This window comes from Salmo salar, chromosome 10, assembly GCF_965601325.2.
Source record: "Salmo salar chromosome 10, fSalSal1, whole genome shotgun sequence".
Classification (NCBI taxonomy): domain Eukaryota; kingdom Metazoa; phylum Chordata; class Actinopteri; order Salmoniformes; family Salmonidae; genus Salmo; species Salmo salar.
In genome coordinates this window covers 28,708,708-28,724,340 of record NC_138300.1, presented here as the reverse complement: position 1 = coordinate 28,724,340, position 15,633 = coordinate 28,708,708, and the positions used below count along the sequence as shown (strand labels likewise).

General features: G+C 45.3%; 1 protein-coding gene across 2 annotated transcripts in view; it reads left to right on the top strand.

Annotated features, from left to right (window-relative positions):
- acbd6 (acyl-CoA binding domain containing 6) overlaps window positions 1–15,633 on the top strand; it is a 74,363-nt gene that overhangs the window by 6,578 nt on the left and 52,152 nt on the right. The window contains exons 4-6 of one of the 2 annotated variants that reach the window (XM_014216695.3): window positions 3,310–3,380; window positions 7,098–7,203; window positions 12,490–12,579. In XM_014216695.3, coding sequence (XP_014072170.1) covers window positions 3,310–3,380; window positions 7,098–7,203; window positions 12,490–12,579 — 267 coding nt within the window. The remainder of the gene's footprint in view (window positions 1–3,309; window positions 3,381–7,097; window positions 7,204–12,489; window positions 12,580–15,633) is intronic. The other variant, XM_014216696.3, reaches the window with a different exon arrangement.

The window sequence follows — 15,633 nt, the reverse complement described above, 5'->3', positions numbered from 1 at the left end:
GGATTAAATGTTGTTTTTTTTTTTACGGACAATACCCCATAATGACAAAGTGGGGAAAATGTTTTAAAAAAATGTGTGCAAACGTACACTACCGTTCAAAAGTTTGGGGTCACTTAGAAATGTCCTTGTTTTTTAAAGAAAAGCAAAAGATTTTTGTCCATTTAAAATAACATCAAATTGAATTACAGAGTTCCTCTGTCCAGTGTCTGTGTTATTTTGCCATCTTAATCTTTTCTTTTTATTGGCCAGTCTGCGGTATGGCTTTTTCTTTGCAACATTCTTTGCTGGCAAGGCCAGCATCCCGGGGTCGCCTCTTCACTGTTGACGTTGAGACTAGTGTTTTGCGGGTACTATTTAATGAAGCTGCCAGTTGAGGACTTGTGTTTCTCAAACTATACACTCAAATGTACTTGTCCTCTTGCTCAGTTGTGCACCAGGGCCTCCCAGTCTTCTTTCTATTCTGGTTAGAGACAGTTTGCGCTGTTCTGTGAAGGGAGTAGTACACAGCATTGTACAAGATCTTCAGTTTCTTGGCAATTTCTCACATGGAATAGCCTTCATTACTCAGAAGAAGAATAGACTGGCGAGTTTCAGAAGAAAGTTCTTTGTTTCTGGCCATTTTGAGCCTGTAACGGAACCCACAAATGCTGATGCTCCAGATACTCAACTAGTCTAAAAAAGGCCAGTTTTATTGCTACTTTAATTAGCACAACAATTTTCAGCTGTGCTAACATAATTGCAAAAGGGTTTTCTAATGATCAATTAGCCTTTTAAAATGATTAACTTGGATTAGCTAACACAACGTGCCATTGGAACACAGGAGTGATGGTTGCTGATAATGGGCCTCTATACGCCTATGTAGATATTCCATTAAAATTCAGCCGTTTCCAGCTACAATAGTCATTTACAACATTAACAATGTCTACACTGTATTTCTGATCAATTTGATGTTATTTTAATGAACACATTTTTTTGCTTTTCTTTTAAAAACAAGGACTTTTCTAAGTGCCCCCAAACTTTTGAACGGTAGTGTATAAAAAATGAAATACAGAAGTATCTCATGTATACAAGTATTCACACTCCTGAGTCCATACTTTGTAGAAGCACCTTTGACGGCGAATACAGCTTTGAGTCATCTTGTTATGTCTGTGTCAGCTTTGCACATCTGGATTTGGGGATTTTCTCCCATTCTTCCTTGCAGATTTTCTCAAGCTCTAGTAAGTTAGATGGGGAGCGGCGGTGAACAGCAATCCTCAAGTCTTTCCACAGATATTCAAGTCTGGGCTTTGGCTGGGCCACTCACCATGCTTCACGGTAGGGATGGTGTTAGACGGGTGATGAGCTGTGCCAGGTTTTCTCCAGACATAGCACTTTTCATTCAGGCCAAAGAGTACAATTTTTTGTCTCATCAGACCACAGACTCTTTTGCCTTATGATCTCAGTTTTTCACATGCCTTTTTGAAAACTCCAGGTGCGCTGTCATGTGCCTTTTTTCTCAGGTGTGGCTTCCGTCTGGCAACTCTCCCATTCAGCCCAGACTGGTGAAGTGCTGTAGAGATTGTTGTCCTTCTGGCAGGTTCTCCCATCTGTAGTTCTGTCAGTGGTCATTGGGTTCTTGGTCACCTCCCTGACCAAGGTCCTTTTTGCCCGGTTGCTCGGTTTGGTTGGACGGACGGAGTCTGAGTAGTTCCATGTTTTTTCAATTTCCCGATGTTGGAGACCACTGTGCACACTAGAAATAGTTGTATATCCTTACCCAGATATATGCCTCAACACAATTCTCTCAGAGATATACGAACAGTTACATGGACTTTATGTTATAGTTTCTGCTCTGACATGCTGTAACACAAAAAAATGCGGAATAAGTCAAGAGGTATGAATACTTTCTAAAGGCACTGTATATCAATATTTGCGCATAAAGACTTTTCCAAAGCCATTTCTCGCGTAATAAATTTTACAGACACAAAATGATCCCACCATGTCGAACGAACAAATTGTCATTATTTATAAAATTGTACCAAAACTTCCTGTTTCCATTAAAGCTGTCATGATTTTTTTAGACAACTGCATAAAAACTGTGGATGGGAACGTGGGAATGGGAAGGAGGGGCTGCAAAAAGGTTGAATGAAACAACATGTTTGTGTTTCAATAAACCAGTCCCTCCTTTTGAAGTATTTAATTTCCAGCATGGGTAGGGTATGGTTTGATACAACTGATGCAGAATAGTTTTTATATCGTTTGTTCTGACCTCTATTTATCAAGGCTGAGGAAAGTACCAAACATGAGAGAAACACAAATGCACTTTTCGTCCCCAATAAAAATTCAGCACAAAGCAGATATGTCCCCTTCTCTGTCCTCAAAGGAGAGATTTAGAGTGATGTTTAGCAGTGTGACATTAAAGCCTGTCACCCGTCCTGTTGTAGCTAGTGGCTTCCACCCGCCTCTCTCCTTCTCCGTCCGTCCTGCTACAATGTGAGTGTCAGCAGGCATCAGTGGCCTGTGAGCCAACCTGACACATCCCTTTCTCTGGCGCTGCCATCGAGACCAATACGTGCTGACAAGGCCCCCAGCGTGGCACAATGCCAGGAGAAGGCAAATGCACAAATGCCCCTCTGAAAAGGATGTGATTGTATTAGTGTTAACAAAGTGCAGGGACTCTATTCTTACCAAGGTCCAGACAAACAGATTTAGGAGAGGCTGGATGGGGATGAAGGCAGCAGAAACAATAGTCTGTTTTTGACCTCTCTCCTATTTTTTTTGTAATAGTTGGATGCACTAGCTTTACATTATAAAAGGAAGTGCATCAACTAATATTCTGAGTTTAGAAGTGAATACGTTACAGCATGTAACGGTAAACGTTTTTCAGAAAATAGGGAAAGCTAAAATAGCTGAAATGATTTTGAGCAGTTAAAATGTACTCAAAGCTGATCTTTTAGATAGAACTATTACCCATGTTTTGGAGTCACGTCTAAACAACATGTGAGAGCATCGTGACTAGGTGAACCTATTTCTGTCTGTGAATAGGGAAATTCATTCTCCCAGTGGCTCTTTTGTTTTCCATTGTATGGCACAGTGTGCTTGTTTTAGGTGGGGAGAAGAGTGCACTGTTATACTGGATAACTAGGTAGGGGAATACTGAGCTGTCCTTAGAGCACAATAGTGTGGCACGCACCGCTACAGACTCGCTGTTATTACAAGAGGTGAAGGGGGTATTATGTCAAATGTGTTATTCATAGTGTAAGATATTGGTGCAGTTGTCTGACCCCTTTCAATGAATGTCTGGATGTAATTTTTAGTTTCTTGTTCCAGGAGAGAAGAGATCGTAGGACAGGATTTGGAGGCCCAGCAGTCAGTTCCCTCTACCAAGAAGAAATGATCAGGTACGTCACACGGACAGACACACGGACGGACAGACACACGGACGGACAGACACCAACGGACGGACAGACACCGACGGACGGACGGACAGACACCGACGGACGGACGGACAGACACCGACGGACGGACGGACAGACACCGACGGACGGACGGACAGACACCGACGGACGGACCGACGGACGGACCGACGGACGGACCGACGGACGGACAGACACCGACGGACGGACGGACGGACACCGACGGACGGACGGACGGACACGGACGGACGGACACCGACGGACGGACGGACACCGACGGACGGACGGACGGACGGACACCGACGGACGGACGGACGGACACCGACGGACGGACGGACGGACACCGACGGACGGACGGACGGACGGACACCGACGGACGGACGGACGGACACCGGACGGACGGACGGACGGACACCGACGGACGGACGGACGGACGGACACCGACGGACGGACGGACGGACGGACACCGACGGACGGACGGACGGACGGACGGACACCGACGGACGGACGGACGGACGGACGGACGGACGGACGGACACCGGACGGACGGACGGACGGACGGACGGACACCGGACGGACGGACGGACGGACACCGGACGGACGGACGGACGGACGGACGGACACCGACGGACGGACGGACAGACACCGACGGACGGACGGACGGACAGACAGACACCGACGGACGGACGGACGGACAGACACCGACCGACCGACGGACGGACGGACAGACTAACAGTATCAGAGACAAACTTCTACACTGAGCCTTGAGTGTCAGAAGTTCCTCTGCAGACTGTAAATTGTTGTGGGGACATGAGACAGTCCTGATTTATGTCAATTCTATTCACTCCCCTTACGGAAACCCTCAGAATCTTGTTCACCCCTAAACACCACCTTGTTTCTGGAAAAATTGCTATTTTAGTCATTTAAATGAGGGCTGAATCCAGCAAGTTTTCCCCTAAATGATCCTCATTAGTATGCATGTGTTGAAGAGAGGTGGCCTGAGAAGCGCCTGCCTTTAATTAGTTTTTTGTTAGCGTGGTGAAATGAGAGAGTGGTGAGTATAGCACGCTGCCGTGTGGGCTCCCCTGGCGACGCCCCTCTAGATGATAGCCAATGGGGATGCTCCATGGGGACAGGAAGTCATTAACCTTCCCCCTCAGCGAGGTTTTTCTCGGGTGTATCCCGCTCCAAACTGTTACACTCACTGGTTCGCTGAATATCCAATTTTCCCCTCTCAGTACAGGGAGACCCTCTCCATATGAACTACTCTGCCTTTTCAAGCAGCTGCTTTTCACTGAGTTAATTGCATTCTCTTTGCTCATTTTCTGCTCCGAGTCAGGTAGCTATGTGTGGAATGTGTATTGACAAAAGTAGGATTGATTGGCGATATCCCGAAGATAAGGAAGTCTGTTGCTTGTGATGGAATAGATTTTTGTGAGCTACACTTGTAATCCTCACAGATTGTGAAAAGGCTCTGATCAACATCAGACTTATTGTTAGCTGATTGGCATTCTAGACCACTTGGCTGGAGAGTCCCAGCGAGTGTGAGTTTTCTCATTGCCACTCATAGCGCTTTGTTGTAGCCTGTGTGTTTTGTGTGTGTGTTGCCCATGGTGTGTGTGTGAGTGACCTCCCTATAAGAATGTGTGTGATTAATGGTAGAACTGTTGAAGTAATCTGTAGTGGTCTGGCTGTGTTGGGAGATGAGTGTTCTCCTGCTGAAGGGCTGGCATGCATGCAGGCTGATTGATGAGGGGGAAATCTGTCAGTATGCCGGGCTGGGCTGTGGAGTAGGATTGTGTTGTATGAGGCTGGTGTGTGTCAGTGAGCTGGGCACCAGAACTGTTGTATGAAGCTGATGTGGGTTTTACTCATGCAGGGTGGTGTGGTGGATGACGGTATGGTGTTTAGGGGTCGTGACACCAAATCCATAATTACAGTAATTGATTAGTTACACAGTAGTTACAACATCCACATGACATCACAGTGGCGCATGCACACAGTACCTTACAGTTAAGGCTTCCGCATGCTTCGGTTCGGCTCTCATACTCCCATAAAAGACCGTCGCTTGAAAAAACAGAAAAAGCGGCAATAGTAGTAGGCCAGTCATACACACATCAGGGATGATAACTGGCCCTAACCAAGTCTCTCTCCCCCCACCCCACTTTCTCCCCCCCACCCAAGTCTCTCTCCCCCCACCCAAGTCTCTCCCCCCACCCAAGTCTCTCTCCCCCCACACCACTCTCCCCCCCACCCCACTCTCTCCCCCCACCCCACTCTCTCCCCCCACCCCACTCTCTCCCCCCACCCCACTCTCTTCCCCCACCCAAGTCTCTCTCCCCCCACCCCACTCTCTCCCCCAGCTGGTAGTCAGCTGTGGTTAACCAGGCACTGGGGATGACAGAGTAGCTTGTGACCTTCCCAGCATGCCGTGCGGTGGGTGGTGCTGATTATGTCGTTTATCAGGGCACCATTAATCGTGTGTGTGCTTTCGGCCGGAGGGGTGGCCGGCAGCCGTGAGGCCAAACCCTCGCCGGCCAGCACAGCCTGACTGATAAGCTCTACCATTGATTAGTTGCTGTGGGAGACTGATGGTGCCCACGTGGCAGGGACACTGGGTCAGCGCTGCGATCACCGAAGAAGGGGAGGGGCTGAATGTGTCCTCGCATGTAACCTTATTCTGTTCACCTGGAATGAGCTGTTTATAAATCAACGTGTGATACATAGGCACAAGGCAAGCATCAGGAACAAAGGGAGAGAGGGCTCCACAGTGCTCTGTTTAACACTGTTGCTATTTTAGGCTACATTTTGAGTTTCTGACACCCTACCTATCCTCTAATTATTTGATAATCCTACCTCTTATTCAGATACTTCAAAACACGAAGCAGAACCACTGCTGCCCTGTATCCTAATCATTTCTCAGTTCCCCTCCAGTTAGGTAGTTCCCCTCATAACCCATAGTGTTAATCCCTGCCAGCCTGTCCTCCACTGGGCCTGGGACTGGGTTGCTTTCTGTCAGACAATGGAAACTAAATGCAATTAATCAGGATCCCTGCATGGATAAGAGGGGAAGACGTAAATATCTAAACGAGATTTAGCCCCTTCCCAGTATGCCTCCACTCTACCCTCACCCCACCTGGCGTGGCTTCATACCAGGAGGTGATTAGGTGGGATATAATTCGAGCTAGTGTGGCGTACCTACCGTACAGCAGCTCCCCCAGGGATGACCCACCAGGGATGACCCACCAGGGATGACCCACCAGGGATGAGCAGGAGGAAATGTTATGTTTACCCCACCCAACCTGTCAACCCTGTGTTGGGAGGGGGGGTGTTTACCTCACCCACACCTGGCCCTCAAACAGCCAAACACAGCCAAACAAAATGCACAGCTGACGACAGTGTGTTCCACTCCTCTGCTATGGGGCCAAGAAACAGAAAGTTGCCCATTCACCTGACAATACTCAATATATTGGCATATGTATTGATATCCAGATTTGTTAATGACAAGATTTCAATAAGATTATTCAATGACTTAATACATTTAATTCAGATCTAGATTTCTGATTAGCCGTGTGTGTGGTGGTGGTGTTATTGATTGTTTTTGCTGAGAAGTAGAATTCCCTGAAGAACAGGTGTCTCTTCCTAGTTCCTTCACTTCAATGCATTGGTACTCTGATGCTTTTTCTTACTCTCCCCTCACAGGGAAGAAGACAAGAACATCTTTGACTACTGCAGAGAAAACAACATAGAGCACATTACCACGGCTATCAGTTCCAAGAAAGTGGATGTCAATGCAAAAGATGAAGAGGTAAGTGACATCCTGTCCTCTTTTTAAACAAAACATGTTATTCTTCCCTACTCATTTGCAGTATGGTACAATATTCCCCCTTAGCTCCATCGTCTTTGGCCTCAAATTTACTACACTGCTCAAAAAAATAAAGGGAACACTAAAATAACACATCCTAGATCTGAATTAATGAAATAATCTTATTAAATACTTTTTTCTTTACATAGTTGAATGTGCTGACAACAAAATCACACAAAAATAATCAATGGAAATCCAATTTATCAACCCATGGAGATCTGGATTTGGAGTCACACTCAAAATTAAAGTGGAAAACCACACTACAGGCTGATCCAACTTTGATGTAATGTCCTTAAAACAAGTCAAAATGAGGCTCAGTAGTGTGTGTGGCCTCCACGTGCCTGTATGACCTCCCTACAACGCCTGGGCATGCTCCTGATGAGGTGGCGGATGGTCTCCTGAGGGATCGCCTCCCAGACCTGGACTAAAGCATCCGCCAACTCCTGGACAGTCTGTGGTGCAACGTGGCGTTGGTGGATGGAGCGAGACATGATGTCCCAGATGTGCTCAATTGGATTCAGGTCTGGGGAACGGGCGGGCCAGTCCATAGCATCAATGCCTTCCTCTTGCAGGAACTGCTGACACACTCCAGCCACATGAGGTCTAGCATTGTCTTGCATTAGGAGGAACCCAGGGCCAACCGCACCAGCATATGGTCTCACAAGGGGTCTGAGGATCTCATCTCGGTACCTAATGGCAGTCAGGCTACCTCTGGCGAGCACATGGAGGGCTGTGCGGCCCCCCAAAGAAATGCCACCCCACACCACCGCCAAACCGGTCATGCTGGAGGATGTTGCAGGCAGCAGAACGTTCTCCACGGCGTCTCCAGACTCTGTCACGTCTGTCACATGAGCTCAGTGTGAACCTGCTTTCATCTTTGAAGAGCACAGGGCGCCAGTGGCGAATTTGCCAATCTTGGTGTTCTCTGGCAAATGCCAAACGTCCTGCACGGTGTTGAGCTGTAAGCACAACCCCCACCTGTGGACGTCGGGCCCTCATACCACCCTCATGGAGTCTGTTTCTGACTGTTTGAGCAGACACATGCACATTTGTGGCCTGCTGGAGGTCATTTTGCAGGGCTCTGGCAGTGCTCCTCCTTGCACAAAGGCAGAGGTAGCGGTCCTGCTGCTGGGTTGTTGCCCTCCTACGGCCTCCTCCACGTCTCCCGATGTACTGGCCTGTCTCCTGGTAGCGCCTCCATGCTGTGGACACTACGCTGACAGACACAGCAAACCTTCTTGCCACAGCTCGCATTGATGTGCCATCCTGGATGAGCTGCACTACCTGAGCCACTTGTGTGGGTTGTAGACTCCGTCTCATGCTACCACTAGAGTGAAAGCACCACCAGCATTCAAAAGTGACCAAAACATCAGCCAGGAAGCATAGGAACTGAGAAGTGGTCTGTGGTCACCACTTGCAGAACCACTCCTTTATTGGGGGTGTCTTGCTAATTGCCTATAATTTCCACCTGTTGTCGATTCCATTTGCACAACAGCATGTGAAATTTATTGTCAATCAGTGTTGCTTCCTAAGTGGACAGTTTGATTTCACAGAAGTGTGATTGACTTGGAGTTACATTGTGTTGTTTAAGTGTTCCCTTTATTTTTTTGAGCAGTGTATTAGTACATGTAAACTCCTCACAGCAATATAGATCTATGGGAGAAGCCCAGCTCTTTGACCCCAAATCTATTCATCTGCTCTTTATTCATTTATCACAGAGGGCAAATGCCTTAGTACCTCTTTCATCACAGCAATTCTTCAAATGAGGAACCAGTTGGTGCATCAGCAGCCATGGCAGATGGTGGTGTTCTTTGTGGGGCCACTCCAGCATTATTTACCAGTGGACTGCAGGTCCTCAATACAACCAGCAGAGGGCACTAGTGAAGTTCCATCCACCCCCTGAGGTGATTCATCTCAGATAGGCAACCAGCTGAGAGAGTAGAACTGGGACGATAAACCAAATATTGTCGATACCGTACAACTTATCGGAGGCATTTTGCTGATATTGTTCATTACGATAAGTAGCATATACTAGAGAAATGTGAAGTTTGAAATGAAATCAGTTTGCTAATATAGGTGATTGTTAATGGGACAATTGATGGCTACAACCATCAGACTAGTTGTAGTAGTTTAAAGGATAATAAAATAAAACAACAGTGGTGCACATTAATGTTATAAACTTAGCGTTCTATTATCGTTATTGCATCAATTCAGGCTATTTTGAGAGAGAGAGAGAGAGAGAGAGAGAGAGGTCTGATTGAATAGATTAACATATCCTACCGTCTTCTCTCTTTGTTTAGGTTCAATTTGGTGATAAATCTCGCTAGGCAAAAGTATAAACACAGCCTGGCTTTGTACGTTTAGCCTATGTTCAAGAGTCAACAGTAACAGCCACAGACTGTTCTTTTAACTACAGATTCATATTTTGCTATTTATATAATTCAAGTTTTGCTCTACCAAGAACCTTGTGTTCTCTACTTGCGCTAATTGGAATATGCCATAATTGAATGTCCAACTAGTATCCTCCAAAGTCATATCTAGAGACTGTATGACTCTTGTTTCCACTGTTAACCGACGTCTCCCAGTATTAGTGACTTAGTAGACTGTTCTTCATCAGAATGTTCTGTTGTTATGTTTTCAGCAGTGGGGGATATTGGCACTTTAATTCAGGGTGATATGAGCCTGGGGGATGGCCTCTGACCCCTGGGGTGGCTGGTCCTCTGACCCCTGGTGTGGCTGGTTCTCTGACTCCCCTCCAGAGGCCAAAGGCATTAGCTGTAATGTACAGTGCAGGCGTGGGGCGAATGGGGAAATAATCCTAATGATGGGGAAAATAGATCAGGGAGCCCCGCCACGTCCTTATGGCTCACTGAGGCCATCTCATTACTGTTGGGGGGACGGTGGCATGGGGGCCACGCCGCAGGTATACATCATACACACCAGCCATAAGCCTGGGATCAATCACACATGCTGTGAGCAAGGCCCACACAGCTTTATTCACTACACAGGAACAGACTGGTATTGTACAGCACTAGCTACACACTGGGCTGGGAAAATGTACCGTATGTCTAGTACACTACCCAGAGCTGAACACAAGACTGATTCTAGACACTGACTACAGTGACTAATATACCCCGGTACTGGAGAGTATGAATACAGTCTAGTCAGTCTTTACTAACAGAATCTCCCTCATGAATTTGTCTCCTTCACTCTGAATAATCATGAGATATGTTGTGTTTTGCCTATTACTACTGTGTAGTGTACAAGCGACTGTCCCAGCAGACTCTATGGGTGAAGCGTCCCCACATCCACACAGGTCTCCACATGCCACCTCTAACCACCAATCCCATGTACCCCAACAATGGAGGGCTGGATTTCATGTTGTAATACCGCCCAAGGAACTCCTCTTTTCCCTTTCTCTATTTCTCTCTTTCTCTCAGGGACCAAATCCCCCCATTCAATTAGAGCCAATTGAGCTGACAGGTCCCCTCCCACTAAGACTGAGGAGCAGGCAGCGACTGAGGAGAGTGCCCTTTTAGGCCCATGTAGACATGTCTGTTGTGTGTTACCGTGGGTGCGAGTCAAAGCACCTGTCACGGCTCCTGGAAGTGGCTAATCCCCCAGTACACAGGGAGCCTAGCTTAGCACTTTAGAACAGAGAGGTTCAAGCCATCCCTAACCTTCTATTAAAAAAGCAGCAGCGCTGATTCCTGGTGGATGATTTCCAGTAGGGTTTTCTTATTTTGTTGTTATCTCAGACAAGTAAGAGTGCTATGTTCCTCCTTACGATAAATGGTTATTTCAAATATTTTTTGGGTCCATGAAAATGCTCTTTTATCCAACCAGACATCTCAATGGTGTACTTTTTGAGAGCACTGGGCAGTCTTTGTCTGAGAACCAATCCAGTAGAGAGGTTAAAGTGAAAGTTCACTCTTTTCCAAAACATAGTTCTCTTGAGAGTATATACAGAAAGTTCTGGAGCGGAATTAATATATGAGGAGAAACACTAACCAATAACAATCAGAGGGGCACACCAAAAACAGAGAAAACACACAGTGGTATTTAGGCTCCCGCCTCTCTCATAAATATCAATTTCAACATACAGCCGTGGTGATCAATATAATTTAAGCGATAGAATAGGACTTAGAGAGTTTGCTTTATCTAATTGCCTAAACTGAAAAATGAGCTCCCTGTGGCGGTTGTATTAGAGTGAGGGGTTTGGAGCTAAGGAGAGGAGGGGAGAGAGGGTGTGGGGGCTGATCAAGGGGATGCTCTCGTTTTGTCCACAGCATCCCATCAATCAACTCTAAGGACTCTGTCGGCCATCCGCAATTTGTCCCTGAGCTCCGGGACCAGCCCCCTCCACATCCCCAACCCCCCTACACACACTTGTGTATGTATGTATGTGTGTGTATATATATATATATATATATATATATATATATATATATATATATATATATACATACATACATACATACATACATACACACACACACACACACACACACACACACACACACACACACACACACACACACACACACACACACACACACACACACACACACACACACACACACACACACACACACACACACACACACACACACACACCCCTCCTGCTGGTGAGGAGGCAGAGCAGAGCTCATTCTGTCACCACCTCGTTTTATAGTTGGGATCTGAAGGCTCTGAGTTATAAATTGTAGTGCATCATTATATTTTTTTAAGCTGAGAAATCTATTGTGTAGTTAACTTTGTGGCGCCGTGCATAACAGAAGGGAATAGATGGTTCTATTAGAGGTGAGGAGGGATTGGGCCTCCATCCATCTCACTGAATGCTCCAGCAGGTCCCCACGCTGCATTTACATATCTCTGTGTGGTCAGACGCCCCACACACACTGTCACTATCCATGCCAGCTGTAGTCCATTCACTAGGCAACCTTACTAAGTACTGTACCTACCGGTAGTGCTTTAGTTTTCTTTCTCCTCTTGAGAAAATGTATCGTAGATCAAGAGTTAGGATTTACAATAGATGGTGTGTAATCAAGTACTGACATTTTACCTAAGACAAAAACGATGATCATATTTGATTCAGTATCTTGCCTCCTCAACTCATTAGCTACTCCAATGATGGCTAACGATATCCGCTGCACTTTGAAGTACCTGCTCATGTATTGTATAATGTGTTAGTGCAGGAATAAAGAGGCACACCTCTGTGTGTTCCAGGGCCGGAATTTGCTGCACTGGGCCTGTGACAGAGGACACAAAGACCTGGTGTCTGTGTTACTGCAGAACAGTGCTGGCATTAACAGTCAGGTGAGTCTCTCACACACATACACAGACATCTGGGGATAGGGATCAAGGGGCACCTGATGCAGAAGTTCACGGGGTCAGATATTTTAGGAGATTTAAAGATTTCTGTGAGATTCACAATTGTGTTAAGAGGGGCATGACACCGACACAGTACACTCTGTCAACAGCCCACCACACACCTCCAGTTTATACAGTACACTCTGTCAACAGCCCACCACACACCTCCAGTTTATACAGTACACTCTGTCAACAGCCCACCACACACCTCCAGTTTATACAGTACACTCTGTCAACAGCCCACCACACACCTCCAGTTTATACAGTACACTCTGTCAACAGCCCACCACACACCTCCAGTTTATTTTACTACACACCAGAAAGTCAATCGTCTGTATCCATGGAGGCCTAGTTTCTGTGGCTGGCCCAGGGGACTATAGGCCCGGTGACACACTCCCTAGAACCCTCTGAGCAGGTCTACTGTAATTCACTTTGTAATATCGACAAATCCCATGGGATTTATCCAACACAGTAAGCAGGTAGACGTTGTTTAGTGACCTGGCTGTGTGGAGAAAAACCCTGAACGCCATTCAGGTTTAGAGGCAGGCAGCTTTGTCTTAAGCTGGCTGAACGATGCATTAATACTGTGGTGCATACAGTTGTGGGGCCAGGGGCTTTACTGCCCCACGGTAAGACAAATCAATTGGAAGTAATCAGGCAAATTGTTTGCATTATACAACCCATATAATCAGAACATTTGCAAATGACTTTCTTTTTTTGGCCTTGAACCTTTTTTTGTGTGGATGAAAACCAGAGCGCTGGCTTATAGAGAATTATCTTGGTCTGTCTAGCAGTGGCTATGGTCATGGTTTACAACATTACTACTTAAATGGAGGCATGTAAAATGCTGCATTGTAATTATAGAGAAGTGGAGCCTCTCTCTAAAGCCCATTGTAACATGTACTGTATTTAGCCTTCATTTATGAATAATAACAGTAGTTACAATAACAGTACACTGATATAAAAAAAAAGTGGTTAAATATGGTCAAATGTAATACCTGTACATCTCTGGCATCTCGGATGAATTTCAGACACATGCTCTGGGAGTATGTGTGCAATATGCATAGCTATACACATGCATACTATTTCCTAGTGTAGGTACCAGTAGGTGTAATTGAATGGCAGACAGTCCTTATTAAGACGCAGTGCGAGAGGTCACTCAGCAGTCCCTTTCAGGCCATTAGGACCCCAACGGTCATGTCTAGATGGGATACAGCTTTTGTCAAATTGACATCAAAAGTTTCTTTTATTTTTTGCATTTTAGCTAACCCTAAAACTTTTCCTATCCTTAACCTAATTCTCCTAACATGCTGCCTAAGTTCTCCTAAACCTGCCACGAAAGTCAATTTTGACAAAAGCTGTGTCCCTTCTAGACAAAACCCATCTTCTTTCTGTGGTCAGGAGTACCCAGTCAGCTGCCAGAGGGTAGATATTAAGGCAACTGGATTTTTGCACAATAATTATTGAGATCAGGCTTACGAGATGGCGTGGGGGTGGCCGAAAGGAAATACGACTAGCTAAATCATACAACAGTCTCTGCCAAATGATCATACAATGTAAACCCCACGTAACTTAGAGTCGATGGGGATATAAAGCCTGCTACTTCTTATTACATTCTATTAGATTGCTGTTCTCAGTCACTTTCTGGCCATGTTGAAATAGACTAGATGCCTTGGATGCTACATGCCTTTTCGCTGTTAAACTGGCAAACATACATGTGGTAAAAGTATCGTAGTAGGTATGTACAGTAGTAGGTTTGACATACAGTGGGGTCTGAAATGATTGACGCCCTTGATAAAGATGAGCAACAATGACTGTATCAAATAAATAATACAAATACTGAGAATTATTGTATGCTCCATAAAATGGGGAAATTATTTTATTCTAACACAATTGCTCAGAGAAATTGATTTTGTTTAACAAGTAAGATCATACCCCCAAGACATGCTAATCTCCCCTGTTATTGGTAATGGTGAACGGTTAGCATGTCGTGGGGCTATGATCTTTGACCCTCTGTAACTTTGTCACTCAACATTATTCATGATTCAATCAGGATTATCCGTAATCATGGTAGCATCCACATCAATGTAGAAGTGTTTAGAAACATATTCTATTCTTATTTATAATGAAAGTGACTCAACTTACACAATACATTTATTTATCATTAATTACCATTGGGCACAAAATAATCTGAAACACAACCAAAACGAACAGCAAATGCATCCAACAAGTTTGTAGAGTCACATGCTTGATGTAGTCATTCCGTGCGCCTGGAATTGAGTGTGTTAAATAATCCCGCTGCCCCCCCCTCCTCACAGCCTTTAGGGAACTGTCTCTCGCACTTGACTATTTTTTCCTCTTTTTTTTCCCCCTTACTAGCTCTGACTTTGATGATGGCTACTTTATTGAGGAAAAATGTACTTACTGTGATATGTGCTTGTCCCACCTACTGTAGCCATTTTAAGATGAAATCAGTAAGTTGTTCTGGATAAGAGCGTCTGCTAAATGACTAAAATGTCAAATGTAATATGGGACCAAATAACTAAACGTATGAATAGTTTATTTATAAGAATCTTTAGGGGTGTCTAATTCTGACCCCTACCTTTTTTGAGAGAAAAAAAGTATTACCTGTTAAAAAATATATAATTCTCTGAGAAATTGTATTAGTATAAAATAATATCCCAATTTTGTGGGGATACAATATAGCTCAGTATTAGAATTATTTAATTTAAACTGTCTTTTTTTTTTCATCTTTATCAAGGGTGTTAATAATTTTGGAGCCCACTGTCAGGGCCAGCTCTAGCCTTTTTGGGGGCCCTAAGCAAGATTTGGTATCAAACTTGCACCTTGTGTATTCTACTATTCTAACTTTCAATAGTAAGTTGACACCCTGATGGAGGGTTGTGGCGGCCTGGGGCACTAAGCGACCACTTATGCCTGGAGCCGGCCCTGCCCACTGTATGTGTGTGTGTATATATAAAGTCAAGGGGTCTGAGTACT